Raw genomic sequence first — 23287 nt, 5'->3', positions numbered from 1 at the left:
GATTATCTAGTTATAAGAGTTTGTATTTGACCAAATATTGTGTTGTACTATCTGCTGTTGTCCTTTGTCTGACTGAGTAATACACGTGTTATGGTTATTGCCTGAAGTTTTTGTGTCCTGCCTCTCTCTTATTTGTACAAAGCCCCGGTCTTGAAAGAGGACCCCGCTACACGTTAGGTATTGTAGGACCGAGAAGTCGAGCCTTAAACACCTAGCATTACACTAACGTCTCTTCCTTAGCCTTTTATTTATTTGGCATATTAACATATTACTCGAAAACATTCTTGAAATAGCAGCTGTGGCAACAGGGGACATCACGACACCCCTAGGAGGTGACAACAGCGGGATAGGTAGGGCACACACGACATGCAGACAATACGGGCATATGTTCCATACGGCTACGCATCCCTATTCCACGGAGTGCACCCGGCACAAACATATCAGTCCGGGTCCAATACCCTCCAATTGATCCAGCCCTCACCAGGATCGGGGTGGAGCTAATAAGCCAGCTCCAGACAGCATCCCAGCAACGGCCTGTAGTTATGCACAAGCAGTGGCCTGTAGCCATGCGCAAACAATGGCCTGTAACCGTGCAATTGCGACGGCCAGTAGCCGCGCATCTAAGAGTCGGCCTATAGCCACTCGCAGTGCTGTCCCCCCCCCCGGCAGAACCCATGACGGCTGATTGCTACACGTGAGGAGAGAAAGGCACGCCCTCTCTCCATCTGCAGTTGCCTCGAGGGGCATGACCCTGACGACAGCCTGTAGTCGCGCCAGTAGACAGGGGATGGACTGTAGCTGGCCCTCACCTACACATCGCCCCTCATATGGAACTTTGGTGATGGCCTGTAGCCGCGCACACAGCCACCCTTCATCTGTGGTCCCATCAGGGAGTCAGACCCCAGTAACGGCCAATTGCTGTACTGATGGGAAAGGGATGGCCAGTAGCCGCCCTCCTCCCATTGCACAAGGGACTCAGCAACGGCTGGTAGCTGTGCCAGCGAGAGATGCCCCGAAATCCCTCGCCCCTTGTGACTCCATGACCAGAGGGAAAACCCTGCTTGAGCTGCCCCATCGGTGGTAAGGCAGGCCCCACCCCTATCTCCCCAGCCCGAGGCAGCCTCTAGGAGGAGAACCTCCCATTCATGGACTGCTGGAGAGGACCAGTGTTAACCCTGGGGCTGCACTCCGTCCAGTCGGCACCAGTGGGCAACCTGCAACTGTCGGACTCCTATTGCCAGCAACGCCACAGCCCTACCCTGACGGTGAAGCAGCAGGAGTGAGACTGTAGCAGACGGCTCTCCACGCCATCCCTAGTACTCTGGGGTGCAACCTCTCCAGTCCTGATAAGGAGCGACGCCCTTCCTGCACCAGGTGCCTGCAGTAGCGCCTACAAGAGCTTTTCGGCCTCAGTCCTGAGGGCTGAACCCCTATACCCAGCCCCTCCAGTGCGGGGCCCTTCACTACACCTGATCGAAGCCCACTCCAGAGGACGACGCCCCTTTGAGTAGTCCTGTGTCCTCTAGACGAGAAGGCATCTGAGGGGACTCAGCCAACCCTGGGCTGACACCTGTGAGCTGCCGGATGGCCTCTCCCTTGCCCCACACCCCTGCTGTGACTGTGACTGCCATGCCCGTGAAGTGAAAGTGAAAGTGACAATCGGAGCATAGCGACAGAGTTTAACTATTTCATCTCCACCAAATGTGAGCCGAGACATTAATGATATTCTGCTATCCTGCTCCACTCAGTGAACACGGGACATGGCATAATCGTTGTGAAGTATATGCAGCCCAATAATTAAAGCGTGTTCCCAATTTCACTTAAGTACAGTGTCTGTCCACCTACCCTTGAGACAGCCGGTATCCTGCGAGGTACCTACCGGGTACATTATATCTGCCAGTCTGGGCTTGCCTTTGTATAGTCTTGTGGAATATCTAGCTGCCCTGTATTAATAAGTTGGTAATATACATGTAAGGTTGTTGCCCTGTGTTTTTGTGCCCTGCTCCTCTTGCACTGTGTCTTTGCTCCGGTCTAGAAAGGGAACCCAGCTATACATAAGGTGTTGTTAGGACGGGAAGCCAACCTAAAAACACCTAGCATAACAATTCTCATAAATTCTTTTTTATATATATATATATATATATATATATATATATATATATATATAAATATATATATATATATATTTTCATTCATTTTTCATTTCACATGGCCACAACAAACCATACCACACATGGCCACACCACACCATACCATACATGGCCACACCACACCACTCCATACATGGCCACAACAAACCTTACCACACATGGCCACACCACACCATACCATACATGGCCACAACAAACCTTACCATACATGGCCACACCACACCATACCACACATGCCCACACCACACCACACATTACATGCCCACAACAAACCATACCACACATGCCCACACCACACCACACTATACATGGCCACAACAAACCATACCACACATGCCCACACCACACCACACCATACATGGCCACACCACACCATACCACACATGCCCACACCACACCACACCATACATGGCCACAATAAACCATACAACACATGCCCACACCACACCACACCATACATGGCCACACCACACCATACCACACATGCCCACACCACACCACACCATACATGGCCACGCCACACCATACCATACATGGCCACAACAAACCTTACCATACATGGCCACACCACACCATACCATACATGGCCACAACAAACCTTACCATACATGCCAACACCACACCATACCACACATGCCCACACCACACCATGCCACACATGCCCACACCACACCATGCCACACACGCCCATACCACACCATTCTACACATGCCCACACCACACCATACCATACATGCCCACACCATACCATACCACACATATCCACACCACACCATACCACACATGCCCACACCACACCATACCACACATGCCCACACCACACCATACCACACATGACCACACCACACCATACCACACATGCCCACACCACACCATACCACAACAAAACACACGTCACAATCCACCACACTACACCACAACAAAGTGCAACACAGCACACCACAACACAGCAGAAATTAACACGATCCAACATACTACAACACAACACAGCAAACCACATCACAATGCAGCACAACACACTACACCACAACACACTGCAACACGGCACAAATAAACACAAGACAATACACGTGTTACAACACATCACAACACAGCACACCTCAGTACAAATGAACACATTCCCAGACAACGAAGAACTCTGCTAATCAATACATTCCCGTGTGTACATCTGCATACACACACATGTACACACAGGAAGCATGCTGACACACACACACACACACACACACACACACACACACACACACACACACACACACAATATTAACTGGTGTTTGTGTTCAATACAATGCCGTCTGTTTTTATGCATATGTTTTTTTTATTATATTATTGAAAAAAAAAGGCCAAAATATCGTGGTAGAAGGTTATATTATCTTTGCTTACCTCGTACACACTCAGCTGCGGCCCTGTATCCACCAAAACCCTGTGATTGCAACCACAATATATAACGATGTGATTGCAACCACAATGGGGGAGGAGTGGCTGAATCGGTAGAGAGGTGGCCTGCAGTCCGATGGACCCAGGTTCGAATCCCGGCTGGGGCAGGGAACAGTTTAAGGATTTGAATTTCATAAAAGGCAGACTTTCCTGATCTACCAGATGACCCTCCGACATGTCGTAAAAATACCCCCGCTAATACCAATACACCAGTCCTGTATGAGACAGCCCTAGCATGTATTCAGTATGGATGGTGGGTGTTAGCGCCGAGGTGGTGACATGTGGAGGTGTAGGAGGACTACTGGGCCTTGGGATAGGCTACTGCCCCTGAGATATAGGCCCTGAAGCCTTTGCCCAGAGTCGGACACATAAAAAAAAAGAAAAAAAAATGTGATTGCAAGCACAATATATAAGGAGGTGATGGTAGTGAAGGCCTTAATACAGGGATGGAACTTATAATGACAAACTAATGGAAGAATTTACTCTTGTTATATTTTACCAGGTCACCAGTCACTACAGAGTCAACAGTGCCACTACTACAAATATGGTGAGTACACTGTTACCCTGTGACAGTACATGGCTTGTGCTTTGTGTATTTGAGGCAATGAGAAGCACACACACACACACACACACACACACACACACACACACACACACACACACACACACACTATGTTGTACTATACAAAGGAGGTTGTCACATTCAGGACTAGTGTACAAAGGTTCTTAATTCATATGTTGTTGGACATACAGTTTGTGGATAAAAAGATCAATATTCACTACTGTACTGTCTCTCACTATTAATATTAGTGTTACTGTACATGTTACAGTACAATAGCATATTCTGTTATGGCATGTTCACATTACTGTTATTAGACCACCACTTGTACAGTATGGACATCAGTTATATAAAGCTCATGTTATTGCTTTCTTTCTTAGCATCAGTGAGTTATGAATATTAAAACTGCCTTTTAGGTTGTAATGTCAGCAATGTCCATCATGTGCTACTTGTAAGCAATCAATGTTATTGTTGTTACACAGGACAATCCTGAGGAGTGCAGTGTGTGCTGTATCACCTATGATGAGAGTGAGCGTCGGCCACGCAATCTGCCGTGTGGCCACACCTTTTGTTCGTCCTGCATCTTACAACTGACCACAGCCAACCAGCTGACCTGCCCTGAGTGTCGTGCCAGCCACCCCGCCACCTCCCTGGATAATTTCCCAGTAAACTATGTAGCTGAGGCTCTTGTCAAAAAGCTTAAGATTGGACAACTGGCACAGGCAACAGGAGCAGCTGGTGAAATGCCAAATGTAAAACCTGCAGCAGAAAAACAAATGCCAGTTAAAACAAGAGGTGGCACAACCCAGAAGAGACCCAGTGGGATGAGCAAGAAGCTTCGGTCCCTGCTGGGGGAGCACGAGAGCAGCATGAGGAGCCAGGTACCTGGCTGCCAAGACACCCAGTCCCAGCTGGACCAGTACTGGACCTGGCTGACCGACCAGAAGGAACAAATCCTCGATCTGAAGAAAAAGATGGAGGAAGTCACACACAACATGTCCACGGTTGTGACACTGATAGAGGAGGAGGTGGCCAGAGTGATGGGCATGATCCAAGAAGGAGAGGAAGGAGTGAAGCAGCTGGAGGCCAGACTGGAGTGTCTGCAGAATGCCAACACAGCACAGGAGGCCGTCACGGCCATTGACCACGCTGACCAATGCAGTGTGGAGGTTGAAGACTGGAGGCAGAAGTGCCAAGAACAGTTCCCTGATGTTAACATTGTCACCACCAGCATGAAGGTAAGCACTAGGCAGCCACTCCCCTTTACTTGTACCACCAGGCTTCTGTAGTAACATGAGCACACTTACACTGACATAAACTCGTGATGTGTGAAGCTTACATTAGCACATAGTTGGCAGAGCCTCCAGCACTAATGTTTGTGTTAGTATGGACAGGTGCGTGAGGCCATCAGGACGGCCCTGGATGTACTGGCAGCGGAGACTGATGCCACACATACCCCCACCCTTCTACCACACCCAGACCCGGCCTCCACCATCATGGACAAGATCAACACCATCACAAAGATGCCACAGCAAATAACAGTAAGTTACCCACTACAGTACTGTCCCAACTCACTACACCTATTGCTGAGCTGGGGTATTGGTTAACTGGCATGTTAAAACAGAAAGTATAGGGATGCCTTTGGAAGAGCTAGGATCCCCTCCCCAACCATGTACAAAACCCACCAAATGACTCCAAAAACAAGTTTGTAGCTCACCTAAACCCCGAAATAGCTTTAAAACAAGCCAAACTAAGCCTGAAAGCAGTTTATAATTCAATAAAACTCAAAAATAAAATCAGAAATTCATCATAAATAAGTCTGGAAAAAAAAATTAGTAAACTGCCCCCAAATGACAGTGTTCACCCCACCTATGACTAAAACACATTAATCTAAGTCTACACCCCACCTGTGCCTAAAACACTATGTCTACACCCCACCTATGACTAAAACACTATGTCTACACCCCACCTATGACTAAAACACTATGTCTACACCCCACCTGTGCCTAAAACACTATGTCTACACCCCACCTATGACTAAAACACTATGTCTACACCCCACCTGTGCCTAAAACACTATGTCTACACCCCACCTATGACTAAAACACTATGTCTACACCCCACCTATGACTAAAACACTATGTCTACACCCCACCTATGACTAAAACACTATGTCTACACCCCACCTATGACTAAAACACTATGTCTACACCCCACCTATGACTAAAACACTGTGTCTACACCCCTCCTATGAATAAACACTATGTCTACCCATCAGATTACTAGGGACTGGCCATCGATGCTGTCCACATATATGCTATTACCCACAGGTTGAGAACCTCCTGGAGATGAGTCAGCGCATCAAGACGCTGGTGGAGGATGGTCTGGTATTTGCCATCCAAGAAAACCAAGGTGGCATCCGGTCCTCCAGGATAACCCTAGACAATGACCAGGTATACATGTACTGCCTTCAGGATCAGCCCCCACCCCCCCACGCCCACACACTGCAGGTAACTCCACCACTGTGACATGTACCAACAACTCCCTCACCTGTTTGAGTCTTACTCCTTAACAGCCACATAGCATATACCCGCCTGTGTTATACTGTGTCCAGCTGCATGTTTCCTATGCACGTCAAACCACTGACTCACTCCCTCATCATCGCTTTTATACTCCATTCAACTTTTCTTCACCAGCGTTTATGTCATCACCAAACTCTTCTTCCTTAATGCATTTCACCTTCGTTTTATGTTGCACAACAGCCTGTTTGTTCTTCAGCATCAGTAGACTTGAAATGCTTCAGTGTTTGCAGTGTTTACATAACATCCTGTTTGTTCTTCAGCATCAGTAGACTTGAAATGCTTCAGTGTTTGCAGTGTTTATCACTGAGTTTCATCACAATAGTTTGTAATGGCAGTGTCATTTTGTAGTTCAAAGCAGTTACTGGTTGTGACCTCATTCGCATTATTTATACAGTAATGCCCCATTCATCTGGATGTCCACCATCTTTACAATTCATAACCCAGACGCGGTTATCTGGCTGTATTAAACCATTATATGTACATATTCCCATTTTATCCAGATAAAATACTTGCAATCCGGTGGAAATTTTGGCTGCAAGAACATTTTTGTTGGGCTGGACGGGATTAGCCCAGTGGCGCCACGCTGTCTGGCTCAGTAGTTCACCCAGTGTCTGCTAGAGACCCCCTCGGCTGTTCCCACTTCCCACACATCAACTGTGTAGTGAACAGCTCCTCTCGTATGGTTACTATGGCAGCACAAGCGGTGGCTTTTGTGGTTATTCCCTACCTGCTTCAGGCCTTGCTGTTCCTTGCATGCCCTTTCCTAGGGTGTGTGATGATGGTCCTTCCACCACAGAAAAGAAAGAGGGTAGTGATGACTGCAGAAGAGGCAAGATATCCTCGGTAAGATTGATGCAGGATGGTCGACTTCTCACATCTTAAATAGTATGACCTGGTCTGCTGAACCCTGAATGACATAAGGAAATCCCATAACAAACTGACCCAGTACACGGCAGACTTTGGCAAGAGCAACAGACACAATGCCAAATGGAAGGCTATGGGCATCCCCAGCATGCCAGTGTCAACCGTTCAACATTAACCTGGTACTGCCAGCAACAGGCTGCAGGCGTGCAAGTGCATGGGACTGAGTTGAAAGGCGCTGCTGGGAAGTTTGCCCACCTTCACAATGTCCCTGACTTCAAGGCATTTGAATATTGGTTGTTCAGGGTCAAGCTTCAACATGGCCTTACAAATCGTACATCCAGTGGCGAAGCTGTGGACACTAGTGAGGAGGGGGAGGAGGAATTTCATCAGGTTCTGTTAGGCTTGATTGAGGAGGGCCTCACTATCGGTAAAATCTATAATGCTGACAATAATGGCCTCATCTATCATTCCCTGTAACCCAGTAAATCATTGACAACGCTGGGTGGTAACCATATAACCACACCATAGGATCAGGTGCAGCCAGCTACAGTGCCGGTTAAATGGATGGAAATGCAAATGTGGCATCCACCCATAAACCAAACCACACTTTTCCCAGTGTCTGGCTGTGGTGAGGCACAGTCAGCCGCAAGTGAGCACCAGTACACTGCATGGGATAACCCTGCAGGGATGGTTACTTGCCAGTGGTTGATGGGTCTGACCAGAAAGACTGGGGCTGATCCCACAGCAACCTATCAGTGTACACAAAGCATCAGCTGTACCATGAACACCCTTAATGGGGACTGAACACCCTCAGTGGGGACTGAACAACCTCAGTGGGGACTGAACAACCTCAGTGGGCACTGAACAACCTCAGTGGGGACTGAACAACCTCAGTGGGGACTGAACAACCTCAGTAGGCACTGAACAACATCAGTGGGGACTGAACAACCTCAGTGGGGACTGAACAACCTCAGTAGGCACTGAACAACCTCAGTAGGCACTGAACAACCTCAATGGGGACTGAACAACCTCAGTGGGGACTGAACAACCTCAGTGGGCACTGAACAACCTCAGTGGGCACTGAACAACCTCAGTGGGCACTGAACAACCTCAGTGGGCACTGAACAACCTCAGTGGGGACTAAACAACCTCAGTGGGCACTGAACAACCTCAGTGGGTATTTTTTGTACAAGTATGGAGTCATTTGCTTTGATCCTTTTGACTAAGTAATCCAGAACTGGTTATGTTGAGGCAAATTAGAGGAAGACTCCAGCCCAGCACCTCAGACCAACTTTATGGGGCCAGGAAAGGCTTGTCATATACTATCTCCATTGTTCACCCTTAAATTAACTTGGGTTTTGAGGTGATAAAGCTTCTTTTCAAAGCAACGTGTCAATTATAGTAAAAAGAAAGTTGGTCTTACCTTGAAGGCTGACTTACACCGCTGACGACAGCAGTTACATCAAGCTGTTTGCCACTCGTTGTCCACACCTTTGCTCCTCGTTCAACTTCTCATTATCGGCCATGTCTTCACCTCTTTCAGCGTCTTTACTCCAACCATTTTCAGCGTCAGTATATTTCCATAGCCTCAGAATATATATATATATATCAGTTTGTGAGAGACTAACGAGGAGAGTATGTGAGTGAGGTGCAGGGGGGGAGGCTGAGGATGAGGTGGAGGGATGGGGTATAGAGGTATATGAGAGAGGGGGTGTGAGCTGGGGGGAGGGCAATGCAATGGCGACAGACAGGGAGAAGATGGTGATTTGTTTGTGGCCACCCCTTACGGGATCAAGGCGTCTGGCAGTAGGTAACCAAAACATTGGATACTACCAATATTACTATACTCTTTTCACTCTAACTTGGCCAAGATTTTCACAGTTTTTCAGCTTGTTTCTTAGTTCAGTGGCAGAATGAGACAATGCTATGGCCCTACATCCTTTCCCTAGCACTTCTTTGTGACTAGCATCATAAAATGACAATACTATGGCTCTACATCCTTTCCATAGCACTTCTTTGTGACTAGCATCATAAAAACACAATATGGCTCTACATCCTTTCCCTAGCACTTCTTTGTGACTAGCATCATAAAAACACAATACTATGGCTCTACATCCTTTCCATAGCACTTCTTTGTGACTAGCATCATAAAAACACAATACTATGGCTCTACATCCTTTCCATAGCACTTCTTTGTGACTAGCATCATCTACCATTAATTCATTGTCAGTATTCAAGATGGAAAGATGGCAATTTTAGGCCAGGTTAGAGTAAAATGAGTCTAGCTTACGAGGTTCCTAACACATCTTCTTTAGCTATTTAACCTACTGCGTCTTTGTTATCTATCTTATGTTACCTTAAGTTGGCCAACAGTGTTAAAACCTTAATAGAAATATGGCAGGGATAAGGGACTGAATAGGGAGGCTGCCAGAGATCGAGCAGTGTAGAAAGCCACCATTAGGTGACCATGCATCTTGGAACCTTTATAAATGATACAACACTGAGAGTGTGACCTCAGGGGTAAGGGAGTGAATAGGAAGGCTGCCAGAGATCGAGCTGCATGGAGAGCCGCCATTAGGTGACCAAGGCAGACGCATGGAAGCAGGTTGGAGCCTATATAAATGATACAACACTGAGAGTGTGACCTCAGGGGTAAGGGAGTGAATAGGGAGGCTGCCAGAGATCGAGCTGCATTGAGAGCCACCATCAGGTGCCCAAGGTAGACGCATTGAAGCAGGTTAGAGCCTTTATAAATGATAAATACTGTGAGTGTGACATCAGGGGTAAAGGTCCATAGGGAGGCTGCCAGAGATCGAGCTGGGTGGAGAGCCGCCATTAGGTGACCAAGACAGATCCACTGAAGCAGGTTGGAGCCTTTATAAATGATACAATACTGAGAGTGTAACATCAGGGGTAAGGGAGTGAAAAGGAAGGCTGCCAGAGATTGAGCAGCGTAGTGAGGCGCCATTAGGTGACCAAGGCTGAGGCATTGCTGCTGGAGCCTTTATAAACAATACAAAGTGTGTGCATTCAGTAGTAATGCTAAGTCAGTCCACTTCTACACCAAAGTACAGTACATGCTTGGCTTTCATCAACCCTGGCAGGTACTTGCATCAGTCAAATGTAGCTAAACACTTGGTAACTACACAATTATCACGGAAAAGAATTTCACCCACAGGTATACAGTACAGGCCAAGAATCACGGCTAAATTACACTACCATTTTTTAATTTACCTGGGGGGAGAGCAGCGAAATGGCAGGGGATAGGGTGACATGGAGGCGATTTGTTGGGGGTGTGAGCTGGGAGAAGGGCAGCGAAATGGCAGGGGATAGGGTGGCATGGAGGTACTTTGTTTGTGGCCACCCTTTACAGGATTAAGGCGTCTGGCAATAGATTAACAGACAGATAGATAAATTGTCGTCATTAAACCAACTTTACTCAATTTTTTGCCCATAAAATGAACTTGGGTTTTGAGGTAACAAGAGTCCTATTTAGCAATGTGTCAAAGAGAAGTTAAGTCTCATCTTGGAGGATGTCAAGTACACGTATGATGGCAGCAGCTACATCACCTTGGAGGATGTCAAGTACACGTATGATGGCAGCAGCTACATCACCTTGGAGGATGTCAAGTACACGTATGATGGCAGCAGCTACATCACCTTGGAGGATGCCAAGTACACGTATGATGGCAGCAGCTACATCACCTTGGAGGATGTCAAGTACACGTATGATGGCAGCAGCTACATCACCTTGGAGGATGTCAAGTACACGTATGATGGCAGCAGCTACATCACCTTGGAGGATGTCAAATACACGTATGATGGCAGCAGCTACATCACCTTGGAGGATGTCAAGTACACGTATGATGGCAGCAGCTACATCACCTTGGAGGATGTCAAGTACACGTATGATGGCAGCAGCTACATCACCTTGGAGGATGTCAAGTACACGTATGATGGCAGTAGCTACATCAGGTTTCATACGCGTTGGCCACATCTTTGCTCCACCTCGTTCAACTTCTATCACCTTGTTCAACTTCTCTATCATCCATCTTCACCTCGTTCAAACTCAGTACTACAACTGTCTTCTGGTTCTCCTCCATATCAGTCTTGGCAAATCCTGAAAATAATAATAACAACAATTTTGTCCAAGGGAATTGATGGGTGCTCTAAATGGGTGTACTTTTTGATGGTAAATCCAAATATGAAATCAGAGTTTTCCTCTCAGGCATAGTGTTCTTGTGACGCCACGTGTGATGTGACACACCTGTCTGACTTGGCTCGTATCTCTGACTGGGGTAAAGATAATCTTGTTGTTAATGCATCTAAGACTCAGTTTTTACACCTATCAACCTGACAAAATCTTCTACAGGAGTACCCACTTTTGTTTCATAATATCCAGCTCAATCCTGCATCATCCTTGAACATGCTTGGGATTTCATTCACTCGGGACTTTGCTTGGAAAGATCATATTACATCTCTGGTAAAATTTGCTTCCAAGAGATTAGGTGTGCTAAGCCGACCCCGTACTTTCTTTGCACCTGCACAGTTGTTGACTTTATGCAGGGGTTTTATTCACCCCTGTGTAGAGTACAACTCTCATGTGTGGGGAGGCTCCCTACATACAGCTCTTCTCAATAGGGTGGAGTCAAAGGCTTTTCATTTCATTAACTCTCCTCCTCTTACTGGCTCCCTTCAACCTCTGTCTCTTCGCTGCACTGTTGCAACTTTATCTCTTTTCTATCGCTACTTCAATCGTCACTGCTACTCTTACTGGCTTCCTTCAACCTCTGTCTCTTCGCCGCACTGTTGCCTCTTTATCTCTTTTCTATCACTACTTCAATGGTCACTGCTCCTCTGAACTGTCTGCTTGCATCCCTCCACCTCTACGACGGGTGCGTAACACCCGTCTAGCAGCAAACTCTCATCCCTTTTCTGTCCAACTCTCTAATGCAAGAGTTAACCGTTATTCCCAGTCCTTCATTTATGCAACAGGTCAGCTCTGGAACTGTCTCACTTTGTATTTCCTACTTCCGATGATCTCCTGTTTTTCAAACACACAGTGGTAGGTGATGGTGACCATCATCCACTCACTTGATGTAGTGCTGCCAACTTCTTCCTTAACCTTTATCATTCTTTTTCTGTGCCTGCCCTCCTCTCTTCCTATTTCCTCCATCTTTCCTGTCACTTCTTATTGCTTGTCTTTCCTTTACAGGTGGCTTTACATTGAGTGACAAGCCAAATGGTTTCCTGTAAGCCACGAAACCATTTACAACGCTGGGTGGTAACCATATAACCAAACCATACGTGCTCCCTACGTGTCAACAAGTGGGTTGGTGGAGGGTTAGTGCCCCTCCCCGTAAAACAACTAACTCAAAGTCAAATGGCCACCTTCTTACGGGATTATGGCGTCTGGCAATAGACAGATAGATAGAAAGTGTGTCCAGGCATCTCGAAATGAACGGATCTTAAATTTGGCTCTCATTTGTATTTTGCTTTTTTTCTTGGAAGGAACGGTTTGCGGGCTCGTGGCCTTTGGTTCCTTCTTCCTTGCATTAAAAATAATATATTAATATGTTCGTCATTTATCGTACTCAGGGAATACAAGATGAATTATATATAATTTTTTAATATTAGGCATAAAGTTTGCTATAAACTTAACACAGTGTATTGGTTTGGAGGTAAAGAACTGCTAATGGTGGGCGGCCATGCCTTTGGCTATTACGTCGGATAAATGGCCTATTACTGTCATTGCAAAGACTTGTGTGGCATCTCGTCTGAGTGGACGCATTTTTACATCAAACCTATTTAGCTTCTTTATTGGTCAACATGACAGGATGTGGAGAAGGCATTGTGTATGTCCTGTGAGTGAGTTGGAAGATGGCAGGCGTGGATGATGATGATGATGGTGGTGGTGGTGGTGGTGGTGGTGGTGGTGGTGGAGAAGGCATTGTGTATGTCCTGTGAGTGAGTTGGAAGATGGCAGGCGTGGATGATGATGATGATGATGATGATGGTGGTGGTGGTGGTGGTGGTGGTGGTGGTGGTGGAGAAGGCATTGTGTATGTCCTGTGAGTGAGTTGGAAGATGGCAGGCGTGGATGATGATGATGATGATGATGGTGGTGGTGGTGGTGGTGGTGGTGGTGGTGGAGAAGGCATTGTGTATGTCCTGTGAGTGAGTTGGAAGATGGCAGGCGTGGATGATGATGATGATGATGGTGGTGGTGGTGGTGGTGGTGGTGGTGGTGGTGGTGGTGGTGGAGAAGGCATTGTGTATGTCCTGTGAGTGAGTTGGAAGATGGCAGGCGTGGATGATGATGATGATGATGATGATGATGATGGAGAAGGCATTGTGTATGTACTGTGAGTGAGTTGGAAGATGGCAGGCGTGGATGATGATGATGATGATGATGATGGTGGTGGTGGTGGTGGTGGTGGTGGTGGTGGTGGTGGTGGTGGTGGTGGAGAAGGCATTGTGTATGTCCTGTGAGTGAGTTGGAAGATGGCAGGAGATGATGATGATGATGATGGTGATGATGATGATGATGGTGATGATGGTGGTGGTGGTGGTGGTGGTGGAGAAGGCATTGTGTATGTCCTGTGAGTGAGTTGGAAGATGGCAGGCGTGGATGATGATGATGATGATGGTGGTGGTGGTGGTGGTGGTGGTGGTGGTGGAGAAGGCATTGTGTATGTCCTGTGAGTGAGTTGGAAGATGGCAGGCGTGGATGATGATGATGGTGGTGGTGGTGGTGGTGGTGGTGGTGGTGGTGGTGGTGGTGGAGAAGGCATTGTGTATGTCCTGTGAGTGAGTTGGAAGATGGCAGGCGTGGATGATGATGATGATGATGGTGGTGGTGGTGGTGGTGGTGGTGGTGGTGGTGGTGGTGGTGGTGGAGAAGGCATTGTGTATGTCCTGTGAGTGAGTTGGAAGATGGCAGGCGTGGATGATGATGATGATGATGATGATGATGGTGGTGGTGGTGGTGGTGGTGGTGGTGGAGAAGGCATTGTGTATGTCCTGTGAGTGAGTTGGAAGATGGCAGGCGTGGATGATGATGATGATGATGGTGGTGGTGGTGGTGGTGGTGGAGAAGGCATTGTGTATGTCCTGTGAGTGAGTTGGAAGATGGCAGGCGTGGATGATGATGATGATGATGGTGGTGGTGGTGGTGGTGGTGGTGGTGGTGGTGGAGAAGGCATTGTGTATGTCCTGTGAGTGAGTTGGAAGATGGCAGGCGTGGATGATGATGATGATGATGGTGGTGGTGGTGGTGGTGGTGGTGGTGGTGGTGGTGGAGAAGGCATTGTGTATGCCCTGTGAGTGAGTTGGAAGATGGCAGGCGTGGATGATGATGATGATGATGGTGGTGGTGGTGGTGGTGGTGGTGGAGAAGGCATTGTGTATGTCCTGTGAGTGAGTTGGAAGATGGCAGGCGTGGATGATGATGATGATGATGGTGGTGGTGGTGGTGGTGGTGGTGGTGGTGGAGAAGGCATTGTGTATGTCCTGTGAGTGAGTTGGAAGATGGCAGGCGTGGATGATGATGATGATGATGGTGGTGGTGGTGGTGGTGGTGGTGGTGGTGGTGGAGAAGGCATTGTGTATGCCCTGTGAGTGAGTTGGAAGATGGCAGGCGTGGATGATGATGATGATGATGATGGTGGTGGTGGTGATGGTGATGGCGGCGGCGGTGGTCATGATGATGATGATGATGGTGGTGATGATAATGATGATGATGATGGTAGTGGTGGTGGTGGTGATGCGGCGGCAGTGGTCATGATGATGATGATGATGGTGGTGTGGTGGTGGTGATGGCGGCGGCGGTGGTCATGATGATGATGATGGTGGTGATGATGATAATGATGATGATGATGGTAGTGGTGGTGGTGGTGGTGGTGGTGGTGATGCGGCGGCGGTGGTGATGATAATGATGGTGATGATGGTGGTGATAATGATGATGGTGGTGGTGGTGATGCGGCGGCGGTGGTAATGATAATGATGGTGATGATGGTGGTGATAATGATGATGATGATGGTGTTGGTGGTGATGCGGCGGCGGTGGTCATGATGATGATGATGATGATGGTGGTGGTGGTGATGCGGCGGCGGTGGTCATGATGATGATGATGATGATGGTGGTGTGGTGGTGGTGATGCGGCGGCGGTGGTCATGATGATGATGATGATGATGGTGGTGGTGGTGGTGGTGGTGGTGGTGATGGCGGCGGCGGTGGTCATGATGATGATGATGATGATGGTGGTGGTGGTGGTGATGCGGCGGCGGTGGTCATGATGATGATGATGATGGTGGTGGTGGTGGTGGTGATGGCGGCGGCGGTGGTCATAATGATGATGGTGGTGTGGTGGTGGTGATGGCGGCGGCGGTGGTCATGATGATGATGATGGTGTGGTGGTGGTGTGGTGGTGGTGATGGCGGCGGCGGTGGTCATGGTGATGATGATGATGATGGTGGTGTGGTGGTGGTGATGGCGGCGGCGGTGGTCATGATGATGATGATGCCTTACACTTCTCCTTCTTTCCTCCCTCCCTCCTCTTCCTTCCTGTCTCTGCCTCCGTGACTGACCTTGTTGTGTTGTGCAGGTGAGTGAGGTGGTGGGGGCCATGGACCCCTCCTCCACCCTGGTCCATCTGGACCTGGGATGGGGGGGGTCAACAAGAGGGCGGGTCCACATCCGGCTGAGTCCCAACACGCCTGCAGCACGGCAGTTTGTGCTGCTGTGTACCGGCCAGACCGGCGTCTCATACCGCAACACTAAATTACACGACGTGTGGAACAAGGGCAGGCCGGGGGAGTGTGTGGAGGGTGGGGACTACGAAGGAAATGGAGGGGAAGGAGGGGCAGGGATAATAGACATCAGTGGTGGGCAGTACCGGGAGTCACGCAGGGCGGGGGCCGTGTGGTGGTTGTATAATGATGTTGCCAAGGCTGCCCAGTTTGTCATCACCACCAGGGACTGTGAAGGTGACTTGCCGTTCCCTACTGTCTTTGGTGAGGTGGTCAGCGGGCTGGAGGTGGTGAGGGCAGCAGCCAACCACAGTGACATTACACAGGTCACTGTGGTGGACTGTGGTATTGTGCTCAACCAATAGTTACTCTACTACATCAGTGTACTCTAATGTACATCTTTCATGATAATTGTATTACATTGTACATCATGTACTGTATGTACCACCATGATTACTACCCCCATTACAGCATTGTACTACCCTCATGTACTACTCCCATGACTACTATACTATGCTGTACAGTACACATAAGGGTAGTACAGTACACATAAGGGTAGTACAGTACACATAAGGGTAGTACAGTACACATAGTGATGTACATTAAACATAACAACCAACCTCTCTCTCTCTCTCTCTCTCTCTCTCTCTCTCTGGGTCTAAAATAATAATAATAATAATAATAATAATGACGATATTGTTCATAATTAGTAATAATAATGATCCAACAAACCAACGTTGTCTGGCTGCACTTATGAACACAGCGGTTAATTCAAATGTTTTTACCATATATGTTCTTTTATCTATCTATCTATCTATCTATATACAGGGTGTTTCAAAAAACGTGTTCATAAATATGAGGACATATTCATCAGACAAAACTAAGACTATATTACTCTGTAACGTTTTGGCTGAGTAGTTGTAATTTGGCAGATATTACACGTTTAAAGTTATCGATAGATAGAAAATATAAAAGTCTCGGGAGTGAAAACGACAATGTCATAGGTAAGCCAGGGCAGGAAGGCCAGGCCAACACGTGCTACTGCGGTTAGACTAGTGGTTCGGCCTGGCTACACCAATTGCAATGCTGCAACCTTGACGCCAGTAGTAGTAGTAGTAGTAGTAGTAGTAGTAGTAGCAGTAGCAGTAGTAGTAGTAGTAGCAGTAGTAGCTACTACTACTGCAATTGCTAGTACTACTACTTCAGTTAGGCCTACTAATACTAATACTAATAATAAAAGTAATAATAATAACAATAATAATAATAATAGTAATAATAGCAATAATAATAATAATAATATTAATAATAGCAATAATAATAATAATAATAATAATAATAATAATAGCAATACTACTACTACTACTACTACTACTACTGGCGTCAAGGTTGCAGCATTGCAATTGGTGTAGCCAGGCCGAACCACTAGTCTAACCGCAGTACTACTACTACTACTACTACTACTACTACTGGCGTCAAGGTTGCAGCATTGCAATTGGTGTAGCCAGGCCGAACCACTAGTCTAACCGCAGTACTACTACTACTACTACTACTACTGGCGTCAAGGTTGCAGCATTGCAATTGGTGTAGCCAGGCCGAACCACTAGTCTAACCGCAGTACTACTACTACTACTACTACTACTACTGGCGTCAAGGTTGCAGCATTGCAATTGGTGTAGCCAGGCCGAACCACTAGTCTAACCGCAGTAGCACGTGTTGGCCTGGCCTTCCTGCCCTGGCTTACCTATGACATTGTCGTTTTCACTCCCGAGACTTTTATATTTTCTATCTATCGATAACTTTAAACGTGTAATATCTGCCAAATTACAACTACTCAGCCAAAACGTTACAGAGTAATATAGTCTTAGTTTTGTCTGATGAATATGTCCTCATATTTATGAACACGTTTTTTGAAACACCCTGTATATATATATATATATATATATATTATATATATATATATATATATATATATATATATATATATATACAGAGAGAGAGAGAGAGAGAGAGAGAGAGAGAGAGACAATATATATATATATATATATATATATATATATATATATATATATATATATATATATATACTGCAGCAAGGTAATCAGCAGGCTTGTACAGTCGTCAGCATAAATTCGCTGCAAGGCCACTCGTGTGATGTGCGTGCTTTTGTCTGGCAACAGTGTAAGGGCAGTAGTTGCCACATAGACTTTGATACACTTTAAAGACGTGTTTGGAAGAAAGGCTACTAGAGACCGCCTAGAGTCCAATATTCTGTATATGGTATTGGATTAGTGTAAAAAAGTGCAAGAGTTGACCCAACCATGTTATGGAACGACGTACCAGCCTAATATTGTGTCACTGGTCATTATAATTGTGTCTAAGCTGCCTTCCCCTTTCTCCTCCTTACTGCTGATGTCCCCTCCACCCCTCCTCTCCCTGCTACCTCCCACCCACGTTCATGTCTCTCCACTTTCTCCTCTGCCCACCCTCTCTACCTTCATTCCTTTAGCCACGGCACTAACCCGACTGGTGCCTGGTAATTGTCTGGCCTGTTTACTAAACCCAGGCCGTCCTGTTCTCCATTGCTGGCAATACTTTAAGCCAACTACCTGTATCCAAGGCTAATTAGCAATAGTCCTTCCTGTTCCAGTGCCATTCTCACCCTCCCTGTCTCCTTCCCACTCCTTGTATTCAAGTTGTCAGGCTTTTCTCCAGCCCTTGTCACCACCAAAAGCCGCTACATACACACACCTACCAGCTCTCCTTCCTGCCACGGATTCCTTACCGTTTTTTTTTTTTTTTTTTTTTTTTTGAGTGAGCCTGGCGGTGTGTGGGTATTATTTCAGTAGGCGGAATTAAACCTACATTGGTGGCCATTGCTGCTATTTGTCTCTGTCTCTTTGCAGGCCAAATGTTGCCATTTTCTTGCTACTGTTCACTGATTCATGAAGCAGTATCAGAAGCCTAATGTTTGGAATTGCTTCATCATGTTTGAAGTACTGAGTGGCAGAAAACGACTGTGGCCTGGCAAGAATCTCACCAATGTAGAGAAACAAAAAGTTACAGGAAGAGACAAGAAACAGAGAAGAGTGGGGTTTATTGCGTGGATTAGCGCCGTGGATAATATAAGCTAGACAGGGTGGGCAGAGAGGGGAGAAGACATGAAGGAGAGCAGGGAGGGAGGTGTGGTGAGAGGTAGGCTGGGGAGGGGCATCGGCAGGAGTACGGGGGAGAGAGCGGAAGTGTCACCATTCCACAACATTCTTGGGTCATCTTTAGCACATTATTTTTCTAATCCAATCTAAAGAATATTGCACTGTGGCCGATGTACAGTAGTAATTCTTACCAACACGTCTTAAGAGCGTAAACAAAGCTTATGTGGCAACTAGTTGCCATACACCGTTGCCAGACCAAACCAGCCACATCACACCAGCAGGCTTGCAGCCAATTTGTGCTGACCACTGTACATACATCTGGCTCTTTATTGGCTAACGTTTCGCTACAATACTTCTACCATCATCAGAGCCTAAACAAGAAATAAAGCAGTGTACATGTAATATTCTACCTTACAATATTGTACTCATAAGTAATACAAAGGACATGTAATATTCTGCCTTACAATATTGTACTCATAAGTAATACAAAGGACATGTAATATTCTGCCTTACAATATTGTACTCATAAGTAATACAAAGGACATGTAATATTCTGCCTTACAATATTGTACTCTTAAGTAATACAAAGGACATGTAATATTCTGCCTTACAATATTGTACTCTTAAGTAATACAAAGGACATGTAATATTCTGCCTTACAATATTGTACTAAGTAATACAAAGGACATGTAATATTCTGCCTTACAATATTGTACTCTTAAGTAATAAATAGGACATTAATTTCTGCATAAAAGCCTTAAGGTGAAAAGTGCAACAGGAATAATTTTGGGTGAAATTAACCTACGTGAAAATAATGAATGTAAAAGCTTGGCAAGGGCCAGCCCCTTGTGTTGTTGTATAAGTACTGTGTATACCTGTACAACAGTAAGTATTTGCATGCCTCTGTTGTTTTATAAGTACTGTGTATACCTGTACAACAGTAAGTATTTGCATGCCTCTGTTGTTGTATAAGTACTGTGTATACCTGTACAACAGTAAGTATTTGCATGCCTCTGTTGTTGTATAAGTACTGTGTATACCTGTACAACAGTATTTGCATGCCTCTGTTGTTGTATAAGTACTGTGTATACCTGTACAACAGTAAGTATTTGCATGCCTCTGTTGTTGTATAAGTGTAATGCCACAGATTTAGTATTCATGTATATGTTTAGAGGTACTGTAATTTCTAAGTTAGATAGAGTGTAATCTGAATACTAGTCTATAAGGCTCCTGTTCTAAGTAGTAGTTCATGTGTTAATGATCGATGTAGGGACCACTTTATTTTTATATGTATATATCTCTGTATCTATGCATAGGTAGTGTAACTGGAAGTGTTGAGCAATGGGAGTAACGAATAACAGATGCGGGCAACGTCCCCCCCTTGCTTGTGGTGCGTCGTTGCCGGGCGCCAAGTTCAAACCTTAAACAGAATAATAATGGGTATGCAATTCTTTCCGTATCATTGTTGTGAAATGCTTACTAATGAAGCTGCTAGAATCCAAATATGTGAAATTAATAGTCAAAAAAGACAAAGATAATGTAATTTGGGAGGACCAAGTAGTTCCGCTTGCCTTAGCCGTCACTAGATGGCATGAGCTGCCCCAAACTCAGGGCGGGATGGCAGTAAATTTAGTATTTAAATGTAGTAAGGATTGATTCTCAAATTTTCCCCAATTCAATCAAAAGTCCTAACGTCATGTGTACTCTACTATATAAATAGTGAAGAGAATTAAACCCCACCATATCGCAAAAACACAGTCTCATTTGATCTAGCAGTAGCGTCCCTACGTGCCCGACAAGCCACATTGGCTACCCAGACGTCGTGGATAACAGACGTTGATTCAGGTGAGCTGTACACATTCCTCCTTTCTCCCCCCTTTGCTTGTTTTAATCCTTACTTGTCGTGAACAATATGAAGTAATGTTGTTAAAAGCTTAACGTAGAGATTGGCTACTCAGACATGGTGGATAACAGACGTTGATTCAGTTCACAGACACCGTGACTTTGGGGCGTGCACGAGGCCATCATGTGATATTGCCCATAGACTTGATGTACACACACACTTACACTACCCATGAATAGTTTTATAAACTGAATGTAGTAGAAATTGTATTATGAATCAATCAGGTGAACCTTTTTTTATAGTCGTTAAGGTACAGAATTTTGTAAGTTAATGTGATCATGTAACAGAAAGGCGAATTCAAACTCATCAACCGTTTTCTTTTCTCTTCTATTACTAGGTTAGGAATATTGGAAGTGTTGAAGGGAACTTAGTGGTTGTGAGAAAAATGTGATTTTTGAGTTGTTCCTCGAGGCTAAACAAGCCCGAGTGATTATGAATTATTAGTGATTATGAATTATTGATGATTATGAATTATTAGTAATTATGAATTATTAGTGATTATGAATTATTAGTGATTATGAATTATTAGTGATTATGAATTATTAGTGATTATGAATTATTAGTGATTATGAATTATTAGTAATTATGAATTATTAGTGATTATGAATTATTAGTGATTATGAATTATTAGTGATTATGAATTATTAGTGATTATGAATTATTAGTAATTATGAATTATTAGTGATTATGAATTATTAGTAATTATGAATTATTAGTGATTATGAATTATTAGTAATTATGAATTATTAGTGATTATGAATTATTAGTGATTATGAATTATTAGTGATTATGAATTATTAGTGATTATGAATTATTAGTGATTATGAATTATTAGTGATTATGAATTATTAGTGATTATGAATTATTAGTGATTATGAATTATTAGTGATTATGAATTATTAGTGATTATGAATTATTAGTAATTATGAATTATTAGTGATTATGAATTATTAGTGATTATGAATTATTAGTGATTATGAATTACTAGTGAATTGTGTGATGAGTTTATACTGCCCCGACGAAATAGAACAAGAGTGAATATTTTTGGTTCGAGGCTATGCCAGCCCGAAAAGACGATTCATGCCAATAAATGTCCCAGTCTTGAGGCTATTGACGAGCCCAAGAATAACCGATAATAAAGAGTGTGGTATGATGACCTCAGAAATCACTGTTGAATATTCAAATTGTTTCGCTTGGTAACAGTATTGTATGATTTTTGCCCAAACTATGGCTTAATTTACAACCCTTTTACATATGATTAAAGGTCATGTAATTCAAAAATGTCTGTTGATTAACAAATATAGAATTATTAAAGTAGAATAAAGTATATGTCATTTTGATATCCAACCAAGGGAATTATGTCCTCTCACGCATAACTCACTCCCCTTCCAGTTCAAGATTCCTCCGCTTTGGGAACGACTAACACACGTGGTACTGACTTATTCTCGACTCGGCCAGACTACAAACGCTACCAAAAATATCTGTTAAGCAATTAACCTTTATCATTCAAAGTCGAAGTGCTTCCCCTCTTTGTTTTACTGAGGTGAATACTTTATCAGTCATTGAGGGGAGACTAAGTTGAGTACCATTTGTATTATCAACGAGTACGTTAAACAGAACCACAACGGTGGGATATATATATATATATATATATATATATATATACGACCATTACAATCTTCCATCCACCATTCTGAAAATATTACAGAGAAGCCATCCATCCATCCATCAGCCAATCCTACGTTGCCCCATGAGCAGCGTAACAACCCGGGGCTAGGCACTACATCGAGTGAGTGGATGGCGAACACCCCTACTTACCACTAAAAAGGATTTATACTGATTTTACAACAACAGAGACAGACAGACAAATGAGGAAGTGAAGGAGCGTTG

General features: G+C 45.0%; 1 protein-coding gene across 1 annotated transcript; it reads left to right on the top strand.

Moving 5' to 3' along the window:
- Positions 1 to 3154: 3154 nt before the first annotated feature.
- On the top strand, positions 3155 to 16707 carry LOC145418397 (uncharacterized). The gene is made up of 5 exons (XM_080286800.1): positions 3155 to 3253; positions 4629 to 5384; positions 5532 to 5687; positions 6477 to 6656; positions 16198 to 16707. Exons 1-5 carry the CDS (start codon positions 3155 to 3157, stop codon positions 16705 to 16707), a joined length of 1701 nt encoding a protein of 566 aa, XP_080142926.1.
- The last annotated feature ends 6580 nt before the right edge of the window (positions 16708 to 23287 follow it).

This window comes from Coenobita brevimanus, chromosome 114 (genome assembly GCF_032717465.1).
Source record: "Coenobita brevimanus isolate Jiangsu-jjx chromosome 114, ASM3271746v2, whole genome shotgun sequence".
NCBI classification, from domain to species: domain Eukaryota; kingdom Metazoa; phylum Arthropoda; class Malacostraca; order Decapoda; family Coenobitidae; genus Coenobita; species Coenobita brevimanus.
This window is presented reverse-complemented; position numbering and strand designations above follow the sequence as displayed.

Bases quoted from the DNA above. Each gene is read 5' to 3' on its own strand.
- LOC145418397 (XM_080286800.1), top strand. From the start codon at position 3,155: ATGCAGCACAACACACTACACCACAACACACTGCAACACGGCACAAAT. The intron at 5,688-6,476 runs GTAAGTTACCCA...TATTACCCACAG, and splicing joins AGATGCCACAGCAAATAACA to GTTGAGAACCTCCTGGAGAT. The intron at 6,657-16,197 runs GTAACTCCACCA...TGTGTTGTGCAG, and splicing joins CCCACGCCCACACACTGCAG to GTGAGTGAGGTGGTGGGGGC.